General features: G+C 39.4%; 1 protein-coding gene across 1 annotated transcript; it reads left to right on the top strand.

Moving 5' to 3' along the window:
- Positions 1–2,260: 2,260 nt before the first annotated feature.
- On the top strand, positions 2,261–20,906 carry AQP1 (aquaporin 1 (Colton blood group)). Its single transcript, XM_057398943.1, has 4 exons — positions 2,261–2,789; positions 18,437–18,601; positions 19,001–19,081; positions 20,563–20,906. The coding sequence occupies exons 1-4, from the start codon at positions 2,400–2,402 to the stop codon at positions 20,740–20,742; spliced, it is 816 nt and encodes a 271-aa protein (XP_057254926.1). The 5' UTR covers positions 2,261–2,399; the 3' UTR covers positions 20,743–20,906.
- The last annotated feature ends 500 nt before the right edge of the window (positions 20,907–21,406 follow it).

Raw genomic sequence — 21,406 nt, 5'->3', positions numbered from 1 at the left:
CACATCTTGTTTGGCTGATACCCTGTCTCTGGCACAGGCAAGTCAGGGATACCTAGAGGAGACTGTAGAAATCAGGGAAGCATTTTGCAATACTTTCTCAGCCTAATTTCCTGGCTTCTAGAAATTTTTCTGTAAGGGATTCCTTCTCATCTTATTGTTACTGATACAGAGGTTATTTGGTCATCCAGCTCCAAACTGTAGAAAGAAGTGAGTAAAAAGGTAATTTCCTGTGGACACAGCTAAGTATCTAGGCAGCGCCATCCCACAGGTATCAATCTTGGATACACGGAAACAGTTGTGAACTATTTATAAGCTCACTTTCCCCATTTCCCTGAGGTGTATGGTATATGTTCTGTGTCTTGGGCATCTGCTTAGTAAGACCAGAAAAATTGGTCAATTAAGATCTTCAAGTCCTACAGACCATTTGAAGTAAATAAAATTTTTTACTGATCAGAATATATCTAGCATAATTTGGATCATATTAAAATTCCAACATGTACCATGTTTGGCTAAATTTGATTTTGATCTGTCTGTTAAATGGTTCCTCATTGAAGTCTCACTGTAATTAGAAGGGTAAAACCAATAATTAATTTGTTTCTGTTTCTGTTTTTTTTTTTTTTTCCTTTTTTCACCGGCACAGTTCTGTTGTGTAAGTGTATTATAAAATAGAAGAAAATAAATTTGGTTATATGGAAAATCAAAACCATCTGATGTCTAGAAAGAATAAGAACTCGGTGATGACAGGCTGCAGACATCTGGATTTTTATTTAAACAGTCTTCAGCTTTGTATCTGAATCATCTTTTGAAAGCCAGATATATTTTAAAACCCCTTGTTGACTGTCTAATACTATCCAGGCGTGTATTTGATTTTATATTCGTGCTAACATACTGTCCAAGTGAAAAAGTCTTGAACTAAGTACAATTCAGAAGTTGACACCCAGGCATTAACAGGAGAAAAGGGAGAAAAAAGAGGCGGCAGAGAAGTAGGGTGATTTTAAATACCCAACTTTCAGGACTTGTGCCTGGGGAATCAGTTAGTTTCTGAGCCTGGGTCAGATTTGGGATAGTTTAAAGTCTGAGCACCCCCCGTGATTTACAGCCGTTAAAGCCGGCAGAGGTCTGAGAACACGGCTAAATCTGAGGCATGCATTCAAGTCCTGCTGTGATAAAACCAGAGGCGGTTAGACCTTTTGCTCCTAAAGACGCTCTGGCACTGCAGGGATATTCATTTTGTCTGCAAAATCAAGCATGTAATTTCCCTTCTCCCTTGCTTTCCCCTTCTGTCTCCGGCCAGTCCAGTGGCTCAGCGGCAGCAGCCAGTCTCCCTGGTGACAGCCAGGACAGCCAGCCTTCAGCAGGGTGGTGTGGGCTATGCTTTCACAGCAGGACGTGGGCTGGGAAGCACCCCAAATCGGCTTTTTTCCTTCCTGTCAGGAGTGCTTTAGAGCAAGCCTGGGGAAACCCTGAGACATCACTGTGTTTGAAAGAAAAAAATGTGAAGAAATCATGTAAATAAAAACAAAACAAAGAAAAAAAAAACACCCAACACCCCCCGCCACCACCCCAAACCAAACCAAAACAAAAAAAAACCCAAGCCACAAACCCCCAAATAATCTGTCCCTCAGCATCCAAACTGAACTCATATAAAGCTTCCAGTTTATTTGCTGCATTATGTCAGATTTACACAGTGGTCACAGAGATTCAAACTGATCCCTACCATTCATCAGTTAAAACCCACTTGTATGAGTGTGTGTTCGTCTGTACAGCTGTCAGGCTTGGCATCAAAAAGAGTCCCAGTCCGCAGAGCCAGCAGAAGCGACATTTCTACCCGTTTTCAAATGAAACAGAGGTATTTGAATCTCTAGAACGTGGATTTAGTTGTGAGTTTTACCTGCTACTTTCAGATGTTATCTGCTGCTGGTGAAGCTGAGCATGAATAACTTACCAGCCTGCAGAGATAACTTTGCTTTTTGTTTCAGTCCAGCTCAAGACAGAAATCCCATAAAAGTTTTCTTTCCAATCCATGTGCTGATTGATCATACAGGAGCTGAAGAAGTAAAATTCCTGAGGCACTCCTTAAGACTTTTCCAAGAATTTAAAAAACCCTCTTAAAAACGGCAGCAGAGATCAAACACGGGGGGGGGGGAGAAAGGAAGAAAAAACTTTGGCAGGCATACAGTGTCTTACATCAATCTAGCAGTCAGCATCTATGTAGATGTTCTTTCCTCCTTTTGTGCAACACCCCTTCCCTCCTACAGACCACCCAAAGCCCTATAAATAATCCAGGGACTGTATTTTTTCGCCAGATTTCTCTTCAGTCCTCAAAGGAAAAATAACAGGCAAAGGAAGGGAGAGAAGGAGAGGGGAAAGTGAGGAGGGGAAAGAGAGAGACAGGAAAGATGGCTAGTGAATTCAAGAAGAAAATGTTCTGGAGGGCAGTGGTGGCTGAGTTCCTTGCCATGAGCCTTTTTATTTTTATCAGCATTGGCTCAGCTCTGGGTTTTAGCTTCCCAGTGGTGGGCAACAAAACTTCAACAAGGTCTCAGGACAACGTGAAGGTTTCTCTGGCTTTTGGGTTATCCATTGCTACTATGGCACAAAGTGTGGGCCACATCAGTGGTGCACACCTGAACCCAGCAGTGACCCTGGGCCTCCTGCTGAGCTGCCAGATCAGCATCTTCAAAGCACTCATGTACATCATTGCCCAGTGTCTGGGGGCAGTGGTGGCCACAGCTATTCTGTCGGGAGTCACCTCCTCTCTCCCAAACAACCTCCTGGGGCTCAACTCAGTAAGTAGGAACTTTTAATTCCTTCTTCATTTTTTTAGAGTAGAAATGTAATACCCATAATCTACTAAAGATGGGGGGGGTGGGGGGGTGGTGGTGGTGGTGATGTTGGCAGTGATGGTGACCTCAGGCAGTCTTTGTTTATTAAAGTCCTGACTGATACCAGGATAGATCTATATCATGGGAATAGTCCTTCCTCCCCACCTGTATTTTGGAACTTCAGGATATTATGGTCATGTTCAATTTTGTACATCTAAGTTCCTGAAAGGTGCCTTTTAACCTGTTTGACACTGAAATCACTAAAAGTTGCATGAATAAATACCTTTCGTGGCTCTGAAGGTCTCAGATAATGTGCTGATTAATGTGCATATACCAATGTTGTTTTCACTACTATGAATGTTGTTTTTGCTACTATGAATGTTGTTATTTTTCAATACCTAATTAATGGGTTGTGTAACCTGTTGATGACTGTAATGAAAGCCTGCAGGAACAGCAGGAGAGAAGTGTAGCAAGGGAAAGCCTATCACTGAAAGTGTGAACATTACCTGTTGTGCTAGGCAGAGTGCTCAGATCCAGCTTGACACAGAATTCTATCTGCACTTTCTGTGAATTTCTGCTTTAGCAAAAATGGGAAACCCCTGAATTCTCAGTGTAGCCTGGGTAAAGATGTGAGGCAGCAACATTTAACTGGGGTGCAGGTTTCAGCCCTCACCCAGCCAGGTGCCAACATCACACTACATTAAAAATTGCCTGGTCACAACTTCTCCTCAAAACATTGACATTTTACACCTGTTCCATAATGTGAGAAAAAAGGATAGATACACTTCTAAACTTGAAATCATCTCACTGTCAGAGGCACTGCTGCAGCCACTGCAGTACACTGGGTAATATAAATGGAATTTGCCTTATAGTCACTTTATTTCACCTCATTCTGTTAAGAACAAGTATTTCACATCTTTCTTTCTTTCTTTTTTTTTTTGTCCCCTTTCTTTCAGAATATTCCTGATTGCAGTTTGAAACTTGAGCTAATTTGAAATCTTATGCCCATTTGGAGTCACAGGGATATCTGGGACATAAAGCTGCAAATACAATATCTCTTCAGGAATCATTTAGGCAAAAGGGGAAGAAAAGAACAAAAAAAATAAAATTAACAAATTAATTTGCTTTTGTATTACAGTTAATTCAGAAAGTGAGGCAGTTTTTGAAAACATACTAAAATCTGATATTAAGAAGGTGATTCCTAAGCAGCTTAGTATCATCCACCCTCGTGTTACTCTGCAGGCTGGTTGCTTATCTTCCTTAAGCCTTGTGGCTGCAGGTATTCCATCGTGCCACTGTTTTGGAAATTTTGATGGGTTTATACAAAATATTTTTTGGAAAAAAGCAAATAATTTTATTAACTCCAGAAGGCTCTGGCTGTGGGTGTCATACGTGCTCTTTCCCTCTGAAACCACTGGCAGAGGGAATTGCTCAACCGCATGCGACAGAGTATCCGCCCAAGTGATTTCCTCGAGAGGTCCAACTGCCATTAAACACAGAAGGTCTGGTTTCAACACACTTATGTTTGGTCCTCCTTTTTTGCTTGCCACGAAGTGCTGACAGCTGGCTTATTCGCCTGTCCAAAAGCCCTGAAACTGTAAAGGGGATGTATATAATAACCCAAAACTCTTCTTGCTCCTCAGTGAGTAGCTCTTCAGACTACAAAGATATTATTCAGAACCCTGCACAAAGACATCTCAGAACAGAACCAGAGAGGACAGGTGGAAAGAATAGGAATGATCAGTGAAGTCACTGATCTTGTAAGCTTAGGAGACTACTTCATGACCCTGAAAAATTTTAGGATGGAAGCTTTGTTCCCCCTTGAGGAATGCCTCTGGAATACCAGCATTGTTTTAAATGGCCATAAAATACACTGCAGGCAAAACCAGATAGTGTAAGTCTCCATCATACCAATTTTATAAATCTGGCAACTGTTTCTGTGCAAGAATTAATGGATAAAATAGTTCTTAAAAGCCCTGGTCTCAGTGCTTGTCATTGTCAAAGTCTCAGAATTTTGACTTCTTATTTTCTCTTTCACATTCAGTTATAAATGTTCTGGCTAGAGGAAGAGTTGGGAGACCTCCCTAGGGATGGGGAGGGCAGCAGCTGTTCTTCTCCCCTGCAGGAAAGGGCTAGAGAAGAAAGCAAAAATGCACTGACAAGCCAGAACTGTTTGGGGAGGGAGGTGAGAGTTGAGGAGGGAGTTGGGTCTGCACGAAGCACAGGGAAGAAGGGCAAAACCGCCGTCCTTGTGCAAAGCTGATCACAAACAGGGTATACTCTGAAACTACAACCCAGCACTGAGAGCACACTGCTTCCTTTAACAAATAGATGATAAGGGGAAACCACAGATATTTGCTTTTATGCCATGCTTTTTAACCTGAGGAGGGAGGGACAGAGCTGGTATTCCTGCCAGCTGCTTTGTCTTCCTGCCCTTCCTGTGGAAAGTGAGAAGTAGATTCACTATTGAGAAAAAGAATAGGGAGAAGGGGAATGCTGTTTGTTTGACAAGGTTGGAAAAGGGTTTGATGTGCGTGGCTCTGTCCTCTATTCTGTCCCTGTCGTGCTTTTGAAGGGGTGTTTTTTACAGGAAAAATGTGAGAGCAATTTAATGGTGTCAGTAGCTATCCAGTGTCCCCGGTGGATACTGGGGGGGACTGCATGCCTGAACTTAGATTTATCCTGCCCAGATGTATGTCCTGCACTGAGATGCCAAGTGAGGAGCCCATTTCTGTAGGCTGCTCTCTATTTCACAGAGAAAAAGAGACAAAGAGAGGTATGTCACACTTCAGATTTGTTGCATTGTCCTCCAGAAACAGCGAGCTCTTCTTTGGCATGATGAGGCTCCAGGATAGGAACTCTCTGTTAATATTCAAAATGAAGTAGGATGAATTTGTGCCTTTTTCATTGCCCAAAGAGAAAAAGGGAAACAAGCAAATGGAAGCACAGAAAAGAGCCATGGAAGGTGCAGGACTGAAGAAAAGGAAGGGACAATGAAAAGGCAGGAAGCTCCTTTAACATGTTCAATATTAATGTTTGTTTTATACTAAGACAAGTAAAACAGTCACATCTGAAGAGTTTGATCCAAACTTCACTGAGGTAAATGGAAATATTTTTAGTTACTTTGGCTGATTCCAACATCATTCTGGCCAATATTCAGAGGGGTATTTAGGTTACTGAATCCTTTTAAGACATTTAACTTCCCATATATATTGCAAGTGTTGTGGGTGCCAAAGTAAAACTTTGAGAATTGGAAAAGCTGAAAGAGGATTATGCAGTGTGCTTGCTGTTCTAAAAAATTAAGTCTTTTTCCTTACATAATCTTGTATCTTATTTTTTTGGCAATTGCATTAATACATGTTACAAATTTTCACTAAGTAAAACTATAAGAATAGAGAAAACCTAATCCTAAATGCACTTAACTGCCAGCATAGCTGGCTATTGTCTAATGAAGACAGATCTGTAGTTTGGATAATGGAAGAAACTATTCATCATGGGCGGTTAATGACCAACTAAGAGCTCAAGAGGAAACGTGGGTGAGAGAAGATTTTTGTACTTTAGGCTAACTAACACAGTATTCACAGTTCAGCCATGATTATTTTGAGAACTTTTATCAAGGTTTCAAAAACATGCTGAGAAAATTTCTTTAGATCAGTGTTTTTTGTTTTCTTTCTTTTGTTTGGTTTGTTTTATTTTTTTTTTTTTTGTGTGTGAAAATAATCGAGTTTGTAAAAAATGCAGACACTGTTTTACAATTTCAGGATTTCTGTATTTTGACATACTGATTAGAGTGCAAGGAAATGTGCCCCCTAAGTCTCTGGACTACAATTTGAAAACTCTGCCTTGAAGTTTATTATGAAAGATATTATTTTTTAAGTTGTATATCGATCAAAAATCGTAGGCAAGAAAAACAGGCCTGAAGGTAGCGTTGCTCAGAGCAGATAAAGAGAAAATAAAAACAACCAAGAGAAACAAATAGAAGGACTTGGTTTTAAAAAACACACAGTGGACTGAGGAATGATGGCTGTATAACTGAACAACTTTCTGGAAAAGTCAGAAGGGATCTGTGGTCAGTGGTTTCAGAGGCCTGGAACATTTTCTAAAGACAGGTGAATAGTCATATAGATACCACCCCTGGAGACTGGAAAGTCACTTGTTGCTGGAACACCCTTTGGATTTCCAGTGCAACCGGCTGTATCTTTGCCACTACTGCTCAGCAGAGCGTCCCCAAAGCTGGATTGGCTGTTGCAGAGGAATTGGTGCAAGTAAGCGTGCAATGCCTTTTGGTGTTAAACACACAGTGGCCAAATCTAAATCCTTTCTCAAAGACAGCGGGAAAGGAGCCCTTTGCTGTCCTTGGTTCTTCCTACCAGGGCAGTATGTGCTGCTTTGAGCCACTCTCCACCCTCACAAAAGTCACTCAGAATGAGTCTCCTTTCCTTTTAGCTGGATTTTGGTCCGGTAGCAACAAAGCAGCAGTTTATGTGTTCCACAGCTACAGCCTTATTCTGCTACTTGGGAAAGCTGAAGGCTGGACAACATCTTGCCTCCAGGAAACTGAAGCATAGGACAGGGCATATGATGTATGGATCCTTAGCTTCTGCATATGTATCATCTTATCCCTAGGACATCAGTGCTGTGATTTTTCTCTCAACAGATTCCCAAGGCACAGAGTCCTCTAGTGCAAACATGAAATTACCACCGCATTGGGAGCTCCCTCATAAAGTTGAGACCTGCCATTCCTTATAATGGTGTGTGTGGGTCAGTACTGATATTTTTATCCTGATATTCCTTACTGAATCTTTCCCATCGTTTAGAAAGTTTCCTCAGAGGGGATCATGAGCAGGAATCACCAGAGTCCCTACGCTTGGTCCAAACCTGTGCACCAGCAGTGGCCTCTGACGATGGGGAGCAGGACTTGCCTGGTTGGCCTTGATGACTCAGTGTTTACCTTGTGATTTCCCTCTCTCTTTATGCCCGCACCCTATGAGTCTGTTCTCCAACCTCAAAATAAACAAAGTTGGGTTAAGTTGGAAGAATTTCCAAAATAAACTTGACAGTGAGTGTGGACAATTGAGTAAGTGATGTTGCTTTTCCTCTGAGTCAGTATGGAAAATTGCAGTTCCAGAGGTGCCACTGGATGGATGAGACATGCAGCTGGGTTCCTGCCCTCTAGCTCTTATTAAAAATCCTTGGATGCCTTTTATTCAGTGCAGATTATATACTGCATCATTCTCAAGTTTCAATACAATGAGCTTTGTTCTCTTTACCACTGCCCTTTACACTCCTTGTTTTCTATCCAGTGTCGGCTTTTCCTGCCAGCCTTGCCTGTGCTGGGACATCTGCATGCTTAAGCACTCAAGCTTCTACAAGGGGCCAGAAATTGCTGTATTTTTAGAATGAGCAAAATGGTTCCTGTTCATAAGATTAGTCTGGAATTTTTATTTCTTAACAAAGACTTCCAAAACAATAGCTCATTATTCAATTTCTGTTCTGCAGCAGCAGCCTTTTATGGCATGCCAGCATTGTACTGAATTGGCCAGGCAGGTGGAACACAGGAAAGACACCTGCTCAGAGCTAGCCATAGCCTTGGCTGTTTTCTAATGTTCACATATTGTGACAGCAGAAACATCTGGGCTGACATGTAAACCTCACGGTTATCACCCTTAGTGATCATCCACCTGCAGGACAGCCTTTTGGTACTAGAACAGAATGGTTCAAAGTGGGTTTTGTACCACCATGAATGGGGTTCATGTCCAGAAGATGACTGCTGCATTTTTTGAAAGATGCTCTTCATACCTCAGATTAAAGGTCCACTTTATTTATTTCTTCTTAGAAATTATAGAAATTCATGAGAGAACTGCACAGAGGGTTGCAAAATAATGAATTGAAATAGAACTAAAAATATTAATTTGGTAGATTGGTTTACATTGTAATTTAAATGGAGTCAAGCTGGGATTTTTGGAGAATGATTTTTCTTCTGTGTTTGACCAGCTGTCAGACAAGGTAGGATCAAGTATGAAAAGTAAGGAAATTAATTTTGCCACCACATTTCCTAACTGGTGAATAAACAGTTAAAATTGTTTCCCTTTCCTTAGCATTCTATGTATCATGCCATATGTATTTGGGTATTTTGTGTGTACACGCATACGCACCTCCACACACACACACACAAAACATAGCTTGATAGCAAGATTCTTCAAATGAAATAACCTCAAATCTCATTTCCCAATTTAAATTAGGTAGAAATTAGAAAAAAAAAAGGAAAGAATCTATTGATGGGGGTCAATTCTAAATCAAGATCTGACATGGCAAGAACCCCCACCTGAGAAAAAAAAAGGTAATTTCCACAGCAAACATTAGATGGAATATTATGGATCTCTTCTGATTAAATTGATGCAATGGTAAAAACAACATAAGTCATTGTAGCAGGGCTCAAACACTTCAGCAGATGTGAACCTTCAGGTGAGTTGAGAATGGCATCTCTTTAATCAGAGAATCCTAGAACGTGTCACTACCTTAGCTGTATCTAGATACCTTTAAGAGAAACGCTTTTAAAGCAAGGAGACTAGGCCACATCACAAGTGCTAAAGGAAGAAAAAATAGCCCTTGAAAAATTTCCTGTTTGTCTCAAGAGGAAATTGCCTGGTTTTTTTTACAGCAGTAGTACATTTTTGTTTATTTGTGCATTCTCTAGCTTAATTGAGATAATTCAATAACATAGATATCCTTACCTGGCATCACAATTGAAAATGTCAAAGAAATCTTTATTCTTAGAAAAATCTGCATTCTGGAGTTAGGGAAACCAGTCCAAACTGTTCTGTTTGTGCTTAAATTCATAGATAGCAAATGGTGTGTTATGTGTCTACATTCCTCAGTTTCTGTATTTCCCTGTCTTTAAACTGTTATCTGTATTCCAAATATGCAGAGGCAGAAGCATCCTTTTCATTGTGGGCTGATACATTACCTGGCACAACGGGACATCACAATCTATGGCCATGCTCCTCAGTACCTCCAGAATAATGTTAATATCAAGTAAATGTCTCCTGAAGGTTTTTCTGGCCTGGCTGGGAGCTGTATACAGTCCTGTGTATTTATTCATGTTCAAACTGATGGGAAAGTACTGATCTTTCTAACATCCAGAGGCAAAGCTAGTGCTGGTGTTTAACTTCTGCAGCTCCACTGAAGTCAATGAGATCTGAGGCTAAGGCACGATATTAACCTAACGTTAACCTCAAATATACGGGGCCTGACAGGCATCAAAGGGGAAACTATAAACAACAGGAGGGCAAAAATGCAAGGGGTTTGTCTTTTAGCACTCATGGACTGCAAAGGAGCAAAGAAATCCTCTGAGTACTTCCCTGGTAGAGCCTTGTGCATCCCCTCTCCAGGAATTGCTGGGAGGTACCAAAGAAAACCAAACTTTTCAAGGCTCCTGACACTAATTCTGTGCCAGATGAAGTCAATTAATGCTTTGAAAGCAGAACTGTGGCAAATGTTTTCTTACACATATACACACAACTTCTCCTGAAGATCATGACTCTATTTGGACTGAGGAATGAATAAAGACATGTTTGGCATGTTTTCCTTCCTTTAATACCACTCCTTGCTTGATGAACAAGGTGGAGAAATGAAATTGTTCCCTGAATTCCATAAATCCATTGCACAGAGTTGTTTTTTAACTCCATGAAATGCCAAATCTTCAATGCTTTGCACAATATTGACTGTATAAATAGCTCAGACTTGGAAAGTCTGAAAACTCCACAGGTTTGCTGGAGTGTTTGTCTGGAAGCATAAAATGAATATTGCTTTGGTGCAACAGCCAGAAATCATCCTGTGAGTTTTATGCAAATCCAGCTAGTTATTCCAGTAACAACACAGAAAAGTTGATTTTATTAGGCTCAAAATTCAGATATGCCTAAAATTTCCCACTGAATGATCATCTCCTTCTGTGCTGACAATGCAGGACATCATAAATAGCTCTGTGGTATAAATGAGTCCCTCAAAAGTGCTATGGAAAATGAACTATTTGTTTGGGTTTTGCTGGGCAATGAAAAAAAATGACCAGCAACAAACAGCTCACCATTTCTCTTCCTCTGGATAAAAGTTGTTTATTTCTTAGCAGCAAGATGAAAAAAAAAAAAAAGTTTCCCCAAAGTGACTTTCCCAGAGGCACATCAAAAGGTAAAACATAAGTGAGACAGATGGTCTATCTCTAACTAGCTGTGCTAAATGGAAGTCCTATAGAGGAATTGACTTTTGCTGTCTGTTACTGGCCTCACATGTAAACTTTATATGCCCTGCTTTAGTATAAATGAAACCATCATTCTTCTCTTTATGGCATACCAGGCTGCTGTAGCACAAAGCCCTGGCTAGTTTCTCATCAGTCTGATGATAGGGTGGGAGGAGGGAGGTTAGTCTTGTTCCTGGAGGGTGTCTGCTCTCCAAAGAATGGAAAATATGATTTCTGCTTTGGGAATTGAATGAGTCGCCTTTAGAGTTCTTAAGGCTGTATTTATAGGAAGGATAATCTAGCATAGGACAATATGTTTTGTCCCTAGGTTCTGCTGAATGCTTCTATTGTTGATCTAGGATATGATCCAAAGTTAATTCTTGCCTCATAAGCAGCTTCTTCTGAGTGCTCCTGTTGTATAATTTTCAGTGAAATTCTTTAGATTTTTGCCTGTAACTACTTACTTACTAAAGAAATGAGACTTTTCATTCTCTGAATCCCTAGCACTCAAATAATGGGTATAGAAACAGCCATTTCAATGTGATACCTTCAAATAGCAAGGAGAGAAGAGAATAACTGTAGATAAATAGCTGGGGATAAACTCTCTGAATACATTTTTGCCTACAAGTTAAAGGAAGGTTTATAGCCGGTAGATCTGGGACAGGCTTCCAGAAGAAGAAAGGTATGTTATCAAAATGGAAGTTATCAAGTTATTTTCATAACAGAACTGGAGGTGAAAGAATAAGAAGAGTCAGACAAAATGACAGACAAAGATGATTTTGAGGGAACTAAGGAGATTTCTTTCTGAGATTACATTTGAAGAACATTGCATTAAAGAACTTTGCTCAGTGAAACACGTAAATGATAGTATAAAGCAGCATAATTAATATTTCTAGCATGAGGATGAAGAAAGAGCATGAACTATTTAAATTAATGTAAAGATTTTTTCATATTAAGAAAAATAAGAAAAAACAAAAGGGAAAGTTTAAGCTATAGGAAGAAAACACATTAACACAGTGAGAATTTGCTTGAATAAAATGCTGAAAATCTTCCTTTAAGAAAAAAAGTCTGCTATGACAGAGATAACATGGGATGCTGAAAAGAGCAGGCTCAGTGCAAGTAGTTAGCCGTTTATTTGAATTCAACACACAAGGAAAGAGGTCTATCTATTATAATTTATTTATTGCAGCATAGGTCCTGAAAATGCTCTGGATAGGAGAACATAGCTCTTCTCGCAACACGAATATTAAAACCACTTTAATAAACAGAAATACATTTTTAATCAGTCCACAACATGCTTCTTATTATGTGTCAGCCATGCTATTGCTGGGGTTCTGCAAAAGCTGCCTTACCTAGGGATGACTGGGATATGAAGAGAAGTACCAAACATCAGTAATATTACATGTGTAACTAAATTGCTGTGGCTTTACTTTTCTGTCTCTAAAAAACATCAGCCAGCATGGCTTGCAGTGAAGTGTTTCATAAGAACGGAGAAAGTTGACATTCCCCCACTGAAAAACAGATTTCTACATTTCCAGAGGCCTGTTATTTTTCAGGAACAATGAGAAACTAATCCCTGTTATATGAAAGTAAGCTGGACCCTGGAAGATACAATCCACGGCTAAAGGTTTGTTGGAAGAGTTGGAGCATAGCACTATGTAATGAAACCACCTTGCATAACAGTCATCCATATAACAGGAAACAGGTTTGAACTTGGTATACTTTTACTCCTAATGAGAAAAATATGAAGCCTCTAGAGAAGCACACAGTTGGGTTTACCTTAGGCCAGTTTAATTTCCTGTCCCCATTTTGCTTCTGAAGGCAGACAACTCATAAGTATCCTGCTCTAAAAAAAACCCAAACCAACACAAAAAAAACCAACCAAACAACAAAAAAAAACACAAACAAAAAACCCAAACCCAAACCCCAAAAGGAAAGAAAACATACCATTAATTTGCCCAAATCATTGCTTGAAGCTTTGGAATTCAGTCAGCTAAACATGGTAGTTAAGGGCACTTCTGAGAAACAAGCTTCCATTGCTCCTCTCCCCTGTCTCATGTTGTAGAGATATGGCAGCAACATGACCACTACCCATTTCCTAAGACCTAAAAGCAGGTGTTCGTCTCAACTGGTTACTCTCATGATCATGACTAGATAATGATTTTCCATTCATTTTGCCCTTGGGTTTAGTAGTCCTCATTTGATTACGGACTGTAGTGATAGAACAAGGAGTAATGGGTACAAACTAAAACAGGGGAAGTTCAGATTAGATATAAGGAAGACATTCTTTACTGTGAGGGTGGTGAGGTACTGGAACAGTAGTGGTAAATGCTCCATCCCTGGCAGTGTTCAAGGCCAGATTGGACAGACCCCTGGGGTAAGGTGTCCCTATCCATGTCAGGGGGGTTGGAACTAGATGGTCTTAAGGTCCTTTCCAACCCAAACTGTTCTATGATTCTATGATTATGTCTCACTTGACTCACCAATATAATCCATATGCATAGCCTGCAATCTATATGCATATCCTTCACAGTGACTGATTCACCAGCTGTACTATCTGCATATATCACCAGCTGTACTATCTGCATATACCACCAGCTTTTTCAAGACATTAACTCAGCCAAACCAGAGCAGCATTGAGGAAATTGTGTCCTAAACCTTCCCACAAGAAGAACCTTTCCAGAGAACCAAGGTCTTTTACAAGATAATTCAGCTTGGAAGGGACCTCAGGAGGTCTCTAGCCTGATCTCTTGCTCAAAGTAGAGTCAGCACTGAATTCAAACCAGGTTGCTCAAGAGCAGCAGCAGCATTTCCAGATAAAGCTAATCTTTAAATGAGGAACCAGTATTGTACCTCATGCCATGTCCAGCAATGCAAAATGGAGGGCTTCAGCAGGCTATAAGTGCTTCCTTAGGTTCCATCAGTTGCAGCTCAGGAGCTTTCTGAATGAGATGTGATTTCTATAAATTTACTGATTTTCACAGATATTTCTCCCACAAACTTGTTCAGATTCACAGTGAACTCATGAGAAAATATTGATGGTGGAATTCAGCTTACAGATGGTTACATCTCCCTTGGGGTGTCTACCTATAGGCTTCTGCTTGTTGTCTGGGTGCTATTTCAGTCAAAGGACAATTACTCAGTGCAAGCTTATGCAGTCAGGATTAATTCAGCTGATCAGATATATATGTGTACAAACAATGCTCTGATGTTGGCAATTATGTAACCCATTTCTTGGGTGTGTTTCTGCCTCTTCTCCTGTCAAAACAGTGAACTGGAAATTAAGTTTAATGGAACAATTCATGTGAACAAAAAAGAAGCCTGGGTTTACTCCTGTATTGTAGGAAACTGTGTTGGAGTGTGGGCTTGTGTGTTTCATATTAATTCTTTAGAGCATATTTGGTTCCTTAATGCACTGAATCCCCTCTTCAAGCCTCACAAGTCTGAAGCATGAAAAGCTGAGATAGTTATTGTGATGTTTCCTGCCTTCTGCCATTTTTTTCTATTTCCTTAATGAGCATCACCTAAAATGCAGAGCATCTAAGAGTTATTGTACTGATATGAGAAGAGGTCAGAGATTTCCTGACAGACACATCAATGGCAAATGCAGCATCAGCCCGGACATGCTGCCCACATAAGTTTGTTGTGACTGCTGGTAAGCAGCCTACCAATACAGGGAAGAAAGTCACTGCGGTGTGGGTACAGGTCACTGGAAAGTGGTCCCTTCACCCTGACACTACAGTAGAAGTGACTGTCTTATGTTTCAAGGCATTATTTTGTCTATTTAAGAACTAGATATACTGTCACCTTATATTCTGGATAGTCTCAGTTGCAGAATGCTAGATTTTAAGACCGGCAGTGGTTTTTTGCCTTTGTTTCATTGACAACCATAGGTAGTCCTCCCCTGTAATGTTCAGTACTTCTTCCTACTAGATTCAGATTAAGCTATAGACAGCCCTGAGACTTCTGGAGTCAGGTATTCTACTAAAATTCAAGCCTTCCTTAAAAAAACCTGAACAACATATGGAAAATACAATGAAAGAGTAACTAACTCATGTTGGTTATGCCTAACTAGTTCTATCAAGAGCTTAAACCAGCAGATTCAAAAGGTGCAAAATGTTTTGTATTGCATTGTTAGATGGGTAACACTTACAAATCCACTGTGACCAAGGATCATAAATCTGAATATAAACACACATACACATGTACATTTTAACTTGATACTAAGAAATGCACCTTTCTACTACTCATCTTATGCTTTGTCTGGGATGTGGTTAGGGTGGTGGAAACTCATGCTGTTCCATGTGTTGCTGTCCCAGCTATTGCTGCATGATACTGTATCTCTGACAAGTATGCAAATAATGTCACTGATGCTACACTTATACACTGGAGACCCACAGACCACAACAAAGCAGAACATTTAAGGTTTGTCTCATTTTCCCTCATTTTGGAAAATGGCCCAGAGTCCTTTCTCTCACAGTGGAATCTTAGGTCCCTGGCAGGCTGTGTAAAATTACATGCTAGAGGAAAACAAGAGATTTCCTATGACATTTCCAGGTTTTCTTTGACTCCACACACACCATCAATAAGTGTTGATTAGCAGGGAGAATGACCTCAAGTCACATCAGCTGTAGGATGTGTTTTCCTGGAGGGAAAGGAAGAATATAATTTCCGCCTCTCAAAGATAAGAATTATCACAGGTTTTAAAAGCATAATTTTGCTCTTATTGCCTTTTTTTTTTTTTTTTTATAGAAGCCCTTCAAATGAAGGGTAAAACTTCGTAGGTCAGTGTTTAGTCGTTTGTAATGCCAAGGCTTTGTCAAATACTAACATCAGTGTGTCAGACATCAGATGCAGATTCTCTCATGTTTAACAGTTGCATTACAGTAGAAGAAAATTTAGTTCCTCATCCACTTATCCGTTTATCTGGATATCACTCACTTATTTGATAATATATCTGCTTTTTGACCATTTGGCCTTCCAAATGCGAGATAGGATTTTGCAGATAGGGATGACTAAAAGAGTATAATTTAGCAATATATCAATCATATAGCATGAATTTCTGGATCATGTAATTTTTACTGCTGGCTGATATATATATATTTGCATTAGATTCGCATTTCTCACATGTAAGTGCTATTAAAGCTGAAAAGTTCATTGACTGATTTCAGTTTGTACTGTATGCATGCTGAAGGAACAAAAATGCCCACCATTTCAACCAGAATTTCTTTCTACCTCTGGATGAACTGCTTCTAACTCAAAGGATATCAGTCCTGTGTATTAAAGATCAAGATATAAAAATATGTTAATAATGCTTCAAATTGGCAGGTCTTACAGATCAATGTGTTTTCACTGGTTTTAATGTAGCTAATCAGATTTCTGCTGGCCAAAAACTCAGATGATTTCTTTCCAGTGCTTAGGAATTTGATATTATGCTGCTTTGTTGCAGAGAAGAAAGAAAGTGAATAGCAAAGGTAGAAAGTGAAAGAGTTCAGCTAAACATCTTTAAGGTTATTTAATTATTGGGTTTGGGGAAATTGGAGGTAAAACCACAAAAACAGATTTAAAACATGATTTCCCATAGTTCATTGTTCTGTATGGGTCACAGTAGCATGTTGTGTTTTTTGCCATCTATGACCTAGTAATTTTTAGTGGAAAGACTATGACAGATTGGATAACCTACTGTTAGCATTATTATTGAACATAAGTTTTGCAGACCCTGCTTCCTACTCTTGAGTCACTCACATTCTCAGATTCTCTGGCCTCTATCCAAGCTCATGTTTCGTACTATCCATACAATGTAGTTATTTCTGCTTAGCACAAAGTTATTCAGCTAAGATACAGGCTTCTCTTAACTAAGGAACTACTGAATGTACTAATTAGAAGAAGAATTAAAACCTTGTTGTAACATTGAATGGTTTAAGTCCATGCTTTCTTGTCAAGCACAAGTTTCTACAGGTAATCCTGTAACATGACAGTATTTCTACTGTATAATGTTTATTTATGTGAATTACCATGTTTTCAATATGTTCTACAGCATTTACCTTCCTGGTGTAGTGGAAGGTGTCCCTGTCTATGACAGAGGGGTTGAAACTAGATGATCTTTAAGGTCCCTTGCAACCCTAACTATTTTATGATTCTACATTTATAAGAAACTTTACTGATTTCATGATTAGTAATGCAGTTGGATTACCTACATCTGCCAGTGTGTGTTTTTCTAGAGTATGTTTTACTTCAGTAGGAAATTTAAATGCTTCCCCCATTAGCCCCTTAGGATGCTTGAATTGTGGATGTTTTTTTATGGCTCCCAAAGAAGTTGAGCAAGATTCAGTTTGACTCTGACAAAAAAAAAAAAAAAAAAATTAGTCTACATGTGAGTTAAGCATCTAAGCTCTTGTCATCACATGAGATCTAGTTAATACAAAATGGAAGACTGCTCTATTCAGCTGACTCTCAAATGATCACCTACATTTCATCAGCTCACTGGATCTGATCTCCATTGACTAAGTTCATTACCTACCCAAGTCAGAGAAACTTTGCCTAAGAATTGACATCTAGAGACATTTTAGATGCCTTTGGCCTTCAGTAGGACTTGTGTCACATCTACCAGTCCCACATGAACACTATGGATATCTCAGGGTATTTCAAGTGACATTAAAGTAGCATATTTTCAGGTAATTGCATCACAGTATAAGTGTCAATATTAATGTGGAAATCTGACCATACGACCAGCATTTTGCAAGAAATTGCCTTTGTTTTGAAGGGTTCATATTGAATTACAGGAAATAAGTAGCGATGTGAGGAGATTAATGGGACTTGTCAATAGCAGGGATAAGTACTTTCAAGCTACACAGAGCTATGCATCTTTCTTACTATTTGTCCCTTTCTTTGCCTGCCCCTATTTGCTTAGCAATTGTTGCTGAATGCAAGCTGAGCAATGTTTAACATGACCACAGGATCCTCTTTCTCAGAAGCAATTGAATAGGGCATCACAGTTCACTTCTACGGATCAGCTCTGCTGAAGCTGGATCTCTGGCTCATTTGTTTCTCACACATAGATCAGTTACGTTATCATTGTTTCTAATGGTTGAGCATCCATTTTTGACTGGATGCAGCAACCACGCAACCATGCTGAGTCACCAACAGAAGCTGGTTATGCCTAGCCTTTAGTACAGCAGTGAGTGTTTCAAAAGGAATTTCTTTCCAATTTTTCTTCTTTTATTTTACCCTCCTTGTTAAGCAAAAACAACCCGAGGAGAGAAATAGCTGTGCAGGTCTGTGTTTTCCCATTGAGAAAGCAGATCCTGCAAAACTTTGTTGTACTAGTTGAAGTCAGGTAGGAATATCGAGTGACATTTTCTTTCTTGTGTCCTTGCAGCTTTCAGAGGGAATCAATGCAGGTCAAGGACTAGGTATCGAAATCATTGCTACCTTCCAATTGGTGTTGTGTGTCCTTGCCACCACAGACAGGAGGAGGAATGATGTCTCGGGATCAGCACCTTTGGCCATTGGTCTCTCTGTTGCCTTAGGACATCTTCTTGCTGTAAGTTTTAACACTAACAGTTGAAATCTGCAATGTCCTACCTCAGGATGCGCCAGTGAGGGCAGCAACATGACTGGCAGATGATAATTTGTCCCTTCTTCCACTTCAGAGACTAACTTTGCTTCTGCAACATTCTTCTTTGGGCCATGTGACTATGCCAATAGGTGATGATGTTGCACACCTGGGAGGAATCACTGCAGTAGGACTTGTTTCCTTGGTGGGACAGGACAGATGCATGGAAAACAGTCTTTCCCCCTTTTTCTGAGGGAGAGTGGGTGGGATGAATAAAACTGTTGTGAACATCTGAACCATGCTGTAGGCAGCTGCTTGCTCTCCTGTGCAATGAAGGTGCCACATGTGCATCAGTGCTTCACCACTGTCTCTCTTTCCACCTCCTAGATTGATTACACTGGTTGTGGAATTAACCCAGCCAGATCTTTTGGCTCAGCACTGATTGCCAACAACTTTGAAAATCACTGGGTAAGTTGAATAACTTTGTTTAGCTTACATTATTCTGCATATGCATAGTCTACAAGATCAAAAAACATTTGAAACACATACCATCAGCACCAAGTCAGTGAATTGTCATTTCAGTCTCATTTAACAGTCATCCCTTTTTGCTCCTGAAGAGCCTCAGGAGATCACAATGTCCTCAAGCTGAGTATGTATGTTCAAAGTATTACAGCAGATTTTCTGTGGTTATTTCCTTTTATGTTTATTTATTTCAAATATTTTAAATGTTAAAGCCTCATTACACAGAATCCTGTATTGAGTATTTATTGTTTAAAATGAATTTGTAAAGTGCTGCTGCTTAATCTGGGAAGACCTAATTTAGGAAGATTCTTAAGCAGGTTTATAAACTGAAATGGAAGATCCAACATTTGGAAGCTAATAAAATGTCCATCTAAAAGTTCCGTGTCTGCTTATGTGCTTTCATGGATAAGTGTTCTGGAAACACTATAAATTTTAGACTATTCTCTGTGCTTAAATGTGGTTAAAATGAGAAACTTCATGAAAGTGTACTTATTTCACAAAAGCTCAATAAAAAAGGCTGCTATAAAAGCCCTAAATGAGTATGTGTCCTTAAATACTTAAAGTGTAGCTTGTTCTGACTTTTCTGCTTAACAATTTTGGCAGCCAGTTGCGGAGACATTCATCAAAATTTGATGGTAGTACAATAGGTTGTGAAAATGTTGGATATGGGTGCAGTTTTATTCTAAAAGCCTAAAAGAAGGACACTGGCAAAATTTTGCCATTATCTCCTACTTAAATATTTCATAGGCTACTAAGGTAATGTAACTAAGCTAGTAGCTAGCATTTTCAGAATTTAATACAAAATTATTTTTCTTTGTACAGAGAAGAGATAAAGGTAATAATTCATATTCAACCACTGATACTGATGAATAAAAGAAAATGTATTTTCAGACTCAGGAAATTTTTGGCCACCCCAATCCCTCAGCGTCATCTACTATTTCTAATAAAATCAGCCTGACTTCTAAGACACTTTTGTTACTTCTGTTTCCAAACTTTACTTGCCTTAAGCAATTAGACCAGTACAATTACAACAATGTCACTAGCTAAATAGCAGCCAGCAGCAAATTAAGCCCCTAATTAGGTTCTTACTAAGTATTACTTTCTAATTCACCTGTCACTGAAAGTAAGTGGGAAAATGGAATTTAACACCCTTGTTGCTTTTAGAAATAATCTTCCCCTGCTAAAGCTGTCTGGAGAAACAGTGATGTTTTACCAGTAGATTCCTAATTTTAAATATCAGAACTTGACAACATACTCACAGTTATTAATCTCTGGGGCTATTGCCAATTCATGGTGAGAAATTCTTGGTTTATTGTACTGTGGTTAAGTAAATAATCAGGTGATAGACTGTAATTTTAATGTTTTCACTGTAAATTTCATGGTGGAATAATACCTGATGTATTAACTGGGTTGGAACTGTGTTTCAGATCTTCTGGGTTGGCCCAATCATTGGAGGAGCAAGTGCTGCCCTGATTTATGACTTCATCCTGGCTCCCAGAAGCAGCGACCTGACTGACCGCATGAAGGTGTGGACCAGCGGTCAAGTAGAAGAGTATGATCTGGAAGGAGATGATATGAACTCCAGGGTTGAAATGAAGCCAAAATAAAGAAACACAAGGAAAAAAAAAGGAAAAAAAAAAAAAGGCACATTGGTTTCAGAAGATTTTATCAGTGTTATAGACTCTTTGTAAATCTGCAAGCAGAACTTTGTTTTTTAATTCAATATGGTTTTTCATTTTTTGCCCCAATCTTTATAGCATTTTTTTATAGCATTTTTATATCTGGGGTTTTTCAATTACAAAATCTTCAGGCCGAGAAGTCATTAGACACTTTTGCATAGGCTAAATAAATTGGGCTGAAATTTAACCTCTTCCTCACCACCACAAAAATTTCTGGTGCATTAAGCATATAGGGTTCTACCAGCACCTCACTCAGTAATGAGAAGTAATTCAAGTGACCGGTCTGTTTGCTGAAAGAATAGACTCCAAGGGCAGAGAACCATCTGCACCAGTAATATAGGCCTTATGCCAGAAAATTTATTTATACAAATATGCAAGGCTGGTATCTAACGCCAGCAGTGCATGTGAAAAACTATCTCAAATCATTGCCCAGAAGCACCTTTTGGAAGAAAAGGCCACTAAAAATTACTTGTTATGTAGAATTAACCATTTTTTTTTTAATGATTGATAATCTCTGAGGAAGAGAGTCAGAAAAGTTAAACTGGACTAGAATCTCTACAGTCCCAGGATCCATTTAGGTTTTCTAGTGTTT

Source organism: Pezoporus wallicus, unplaced genomic scaffold (genome assembly GCF_028554395.1).
Source record: "Pezoporus wallicus isolate ANWC-B61680 ecotype Strahan unplaced genomic scaffold, APGP_CSIRO_Pwel_v1 contig_3487, whole genome shotgun sequence".
Taxonomy (NCBI): Eukaryota; Metazoa; Chordata; class Aves; order Psittaciformes; family Psittacidae; genus Pezoporus; species Pezoporus wallicus.
This window is presented reverse-complemented; position numbering and strand designations above follow the sequence as displayed.

Bases quoted from the DNA above. Each gene is read 5' to 3' on its own strand.
- AQP1 (XM_057398943.1), top strand. From the start codon at position 2,400: ATGGCTAGTGAATTCAAGAAGAAAATGTTCTGGAGGGCAGTGGTGGCT. The intron at 18,602-19,000 runs GTAAGTTTTAAC...TCCACCTCCTAG, and splicing joins CCTTAGGACATCTTCTTGCT to ATTGATTACACTGGTTGTGG. The intron at 19,082-20,562 runs GTAAGTTGAATA...ACTGTGTTTCAG, and splicing joins ACAACTTTGAAAATCACTGG to ATCTTCTGGGTTGGCCCAAT.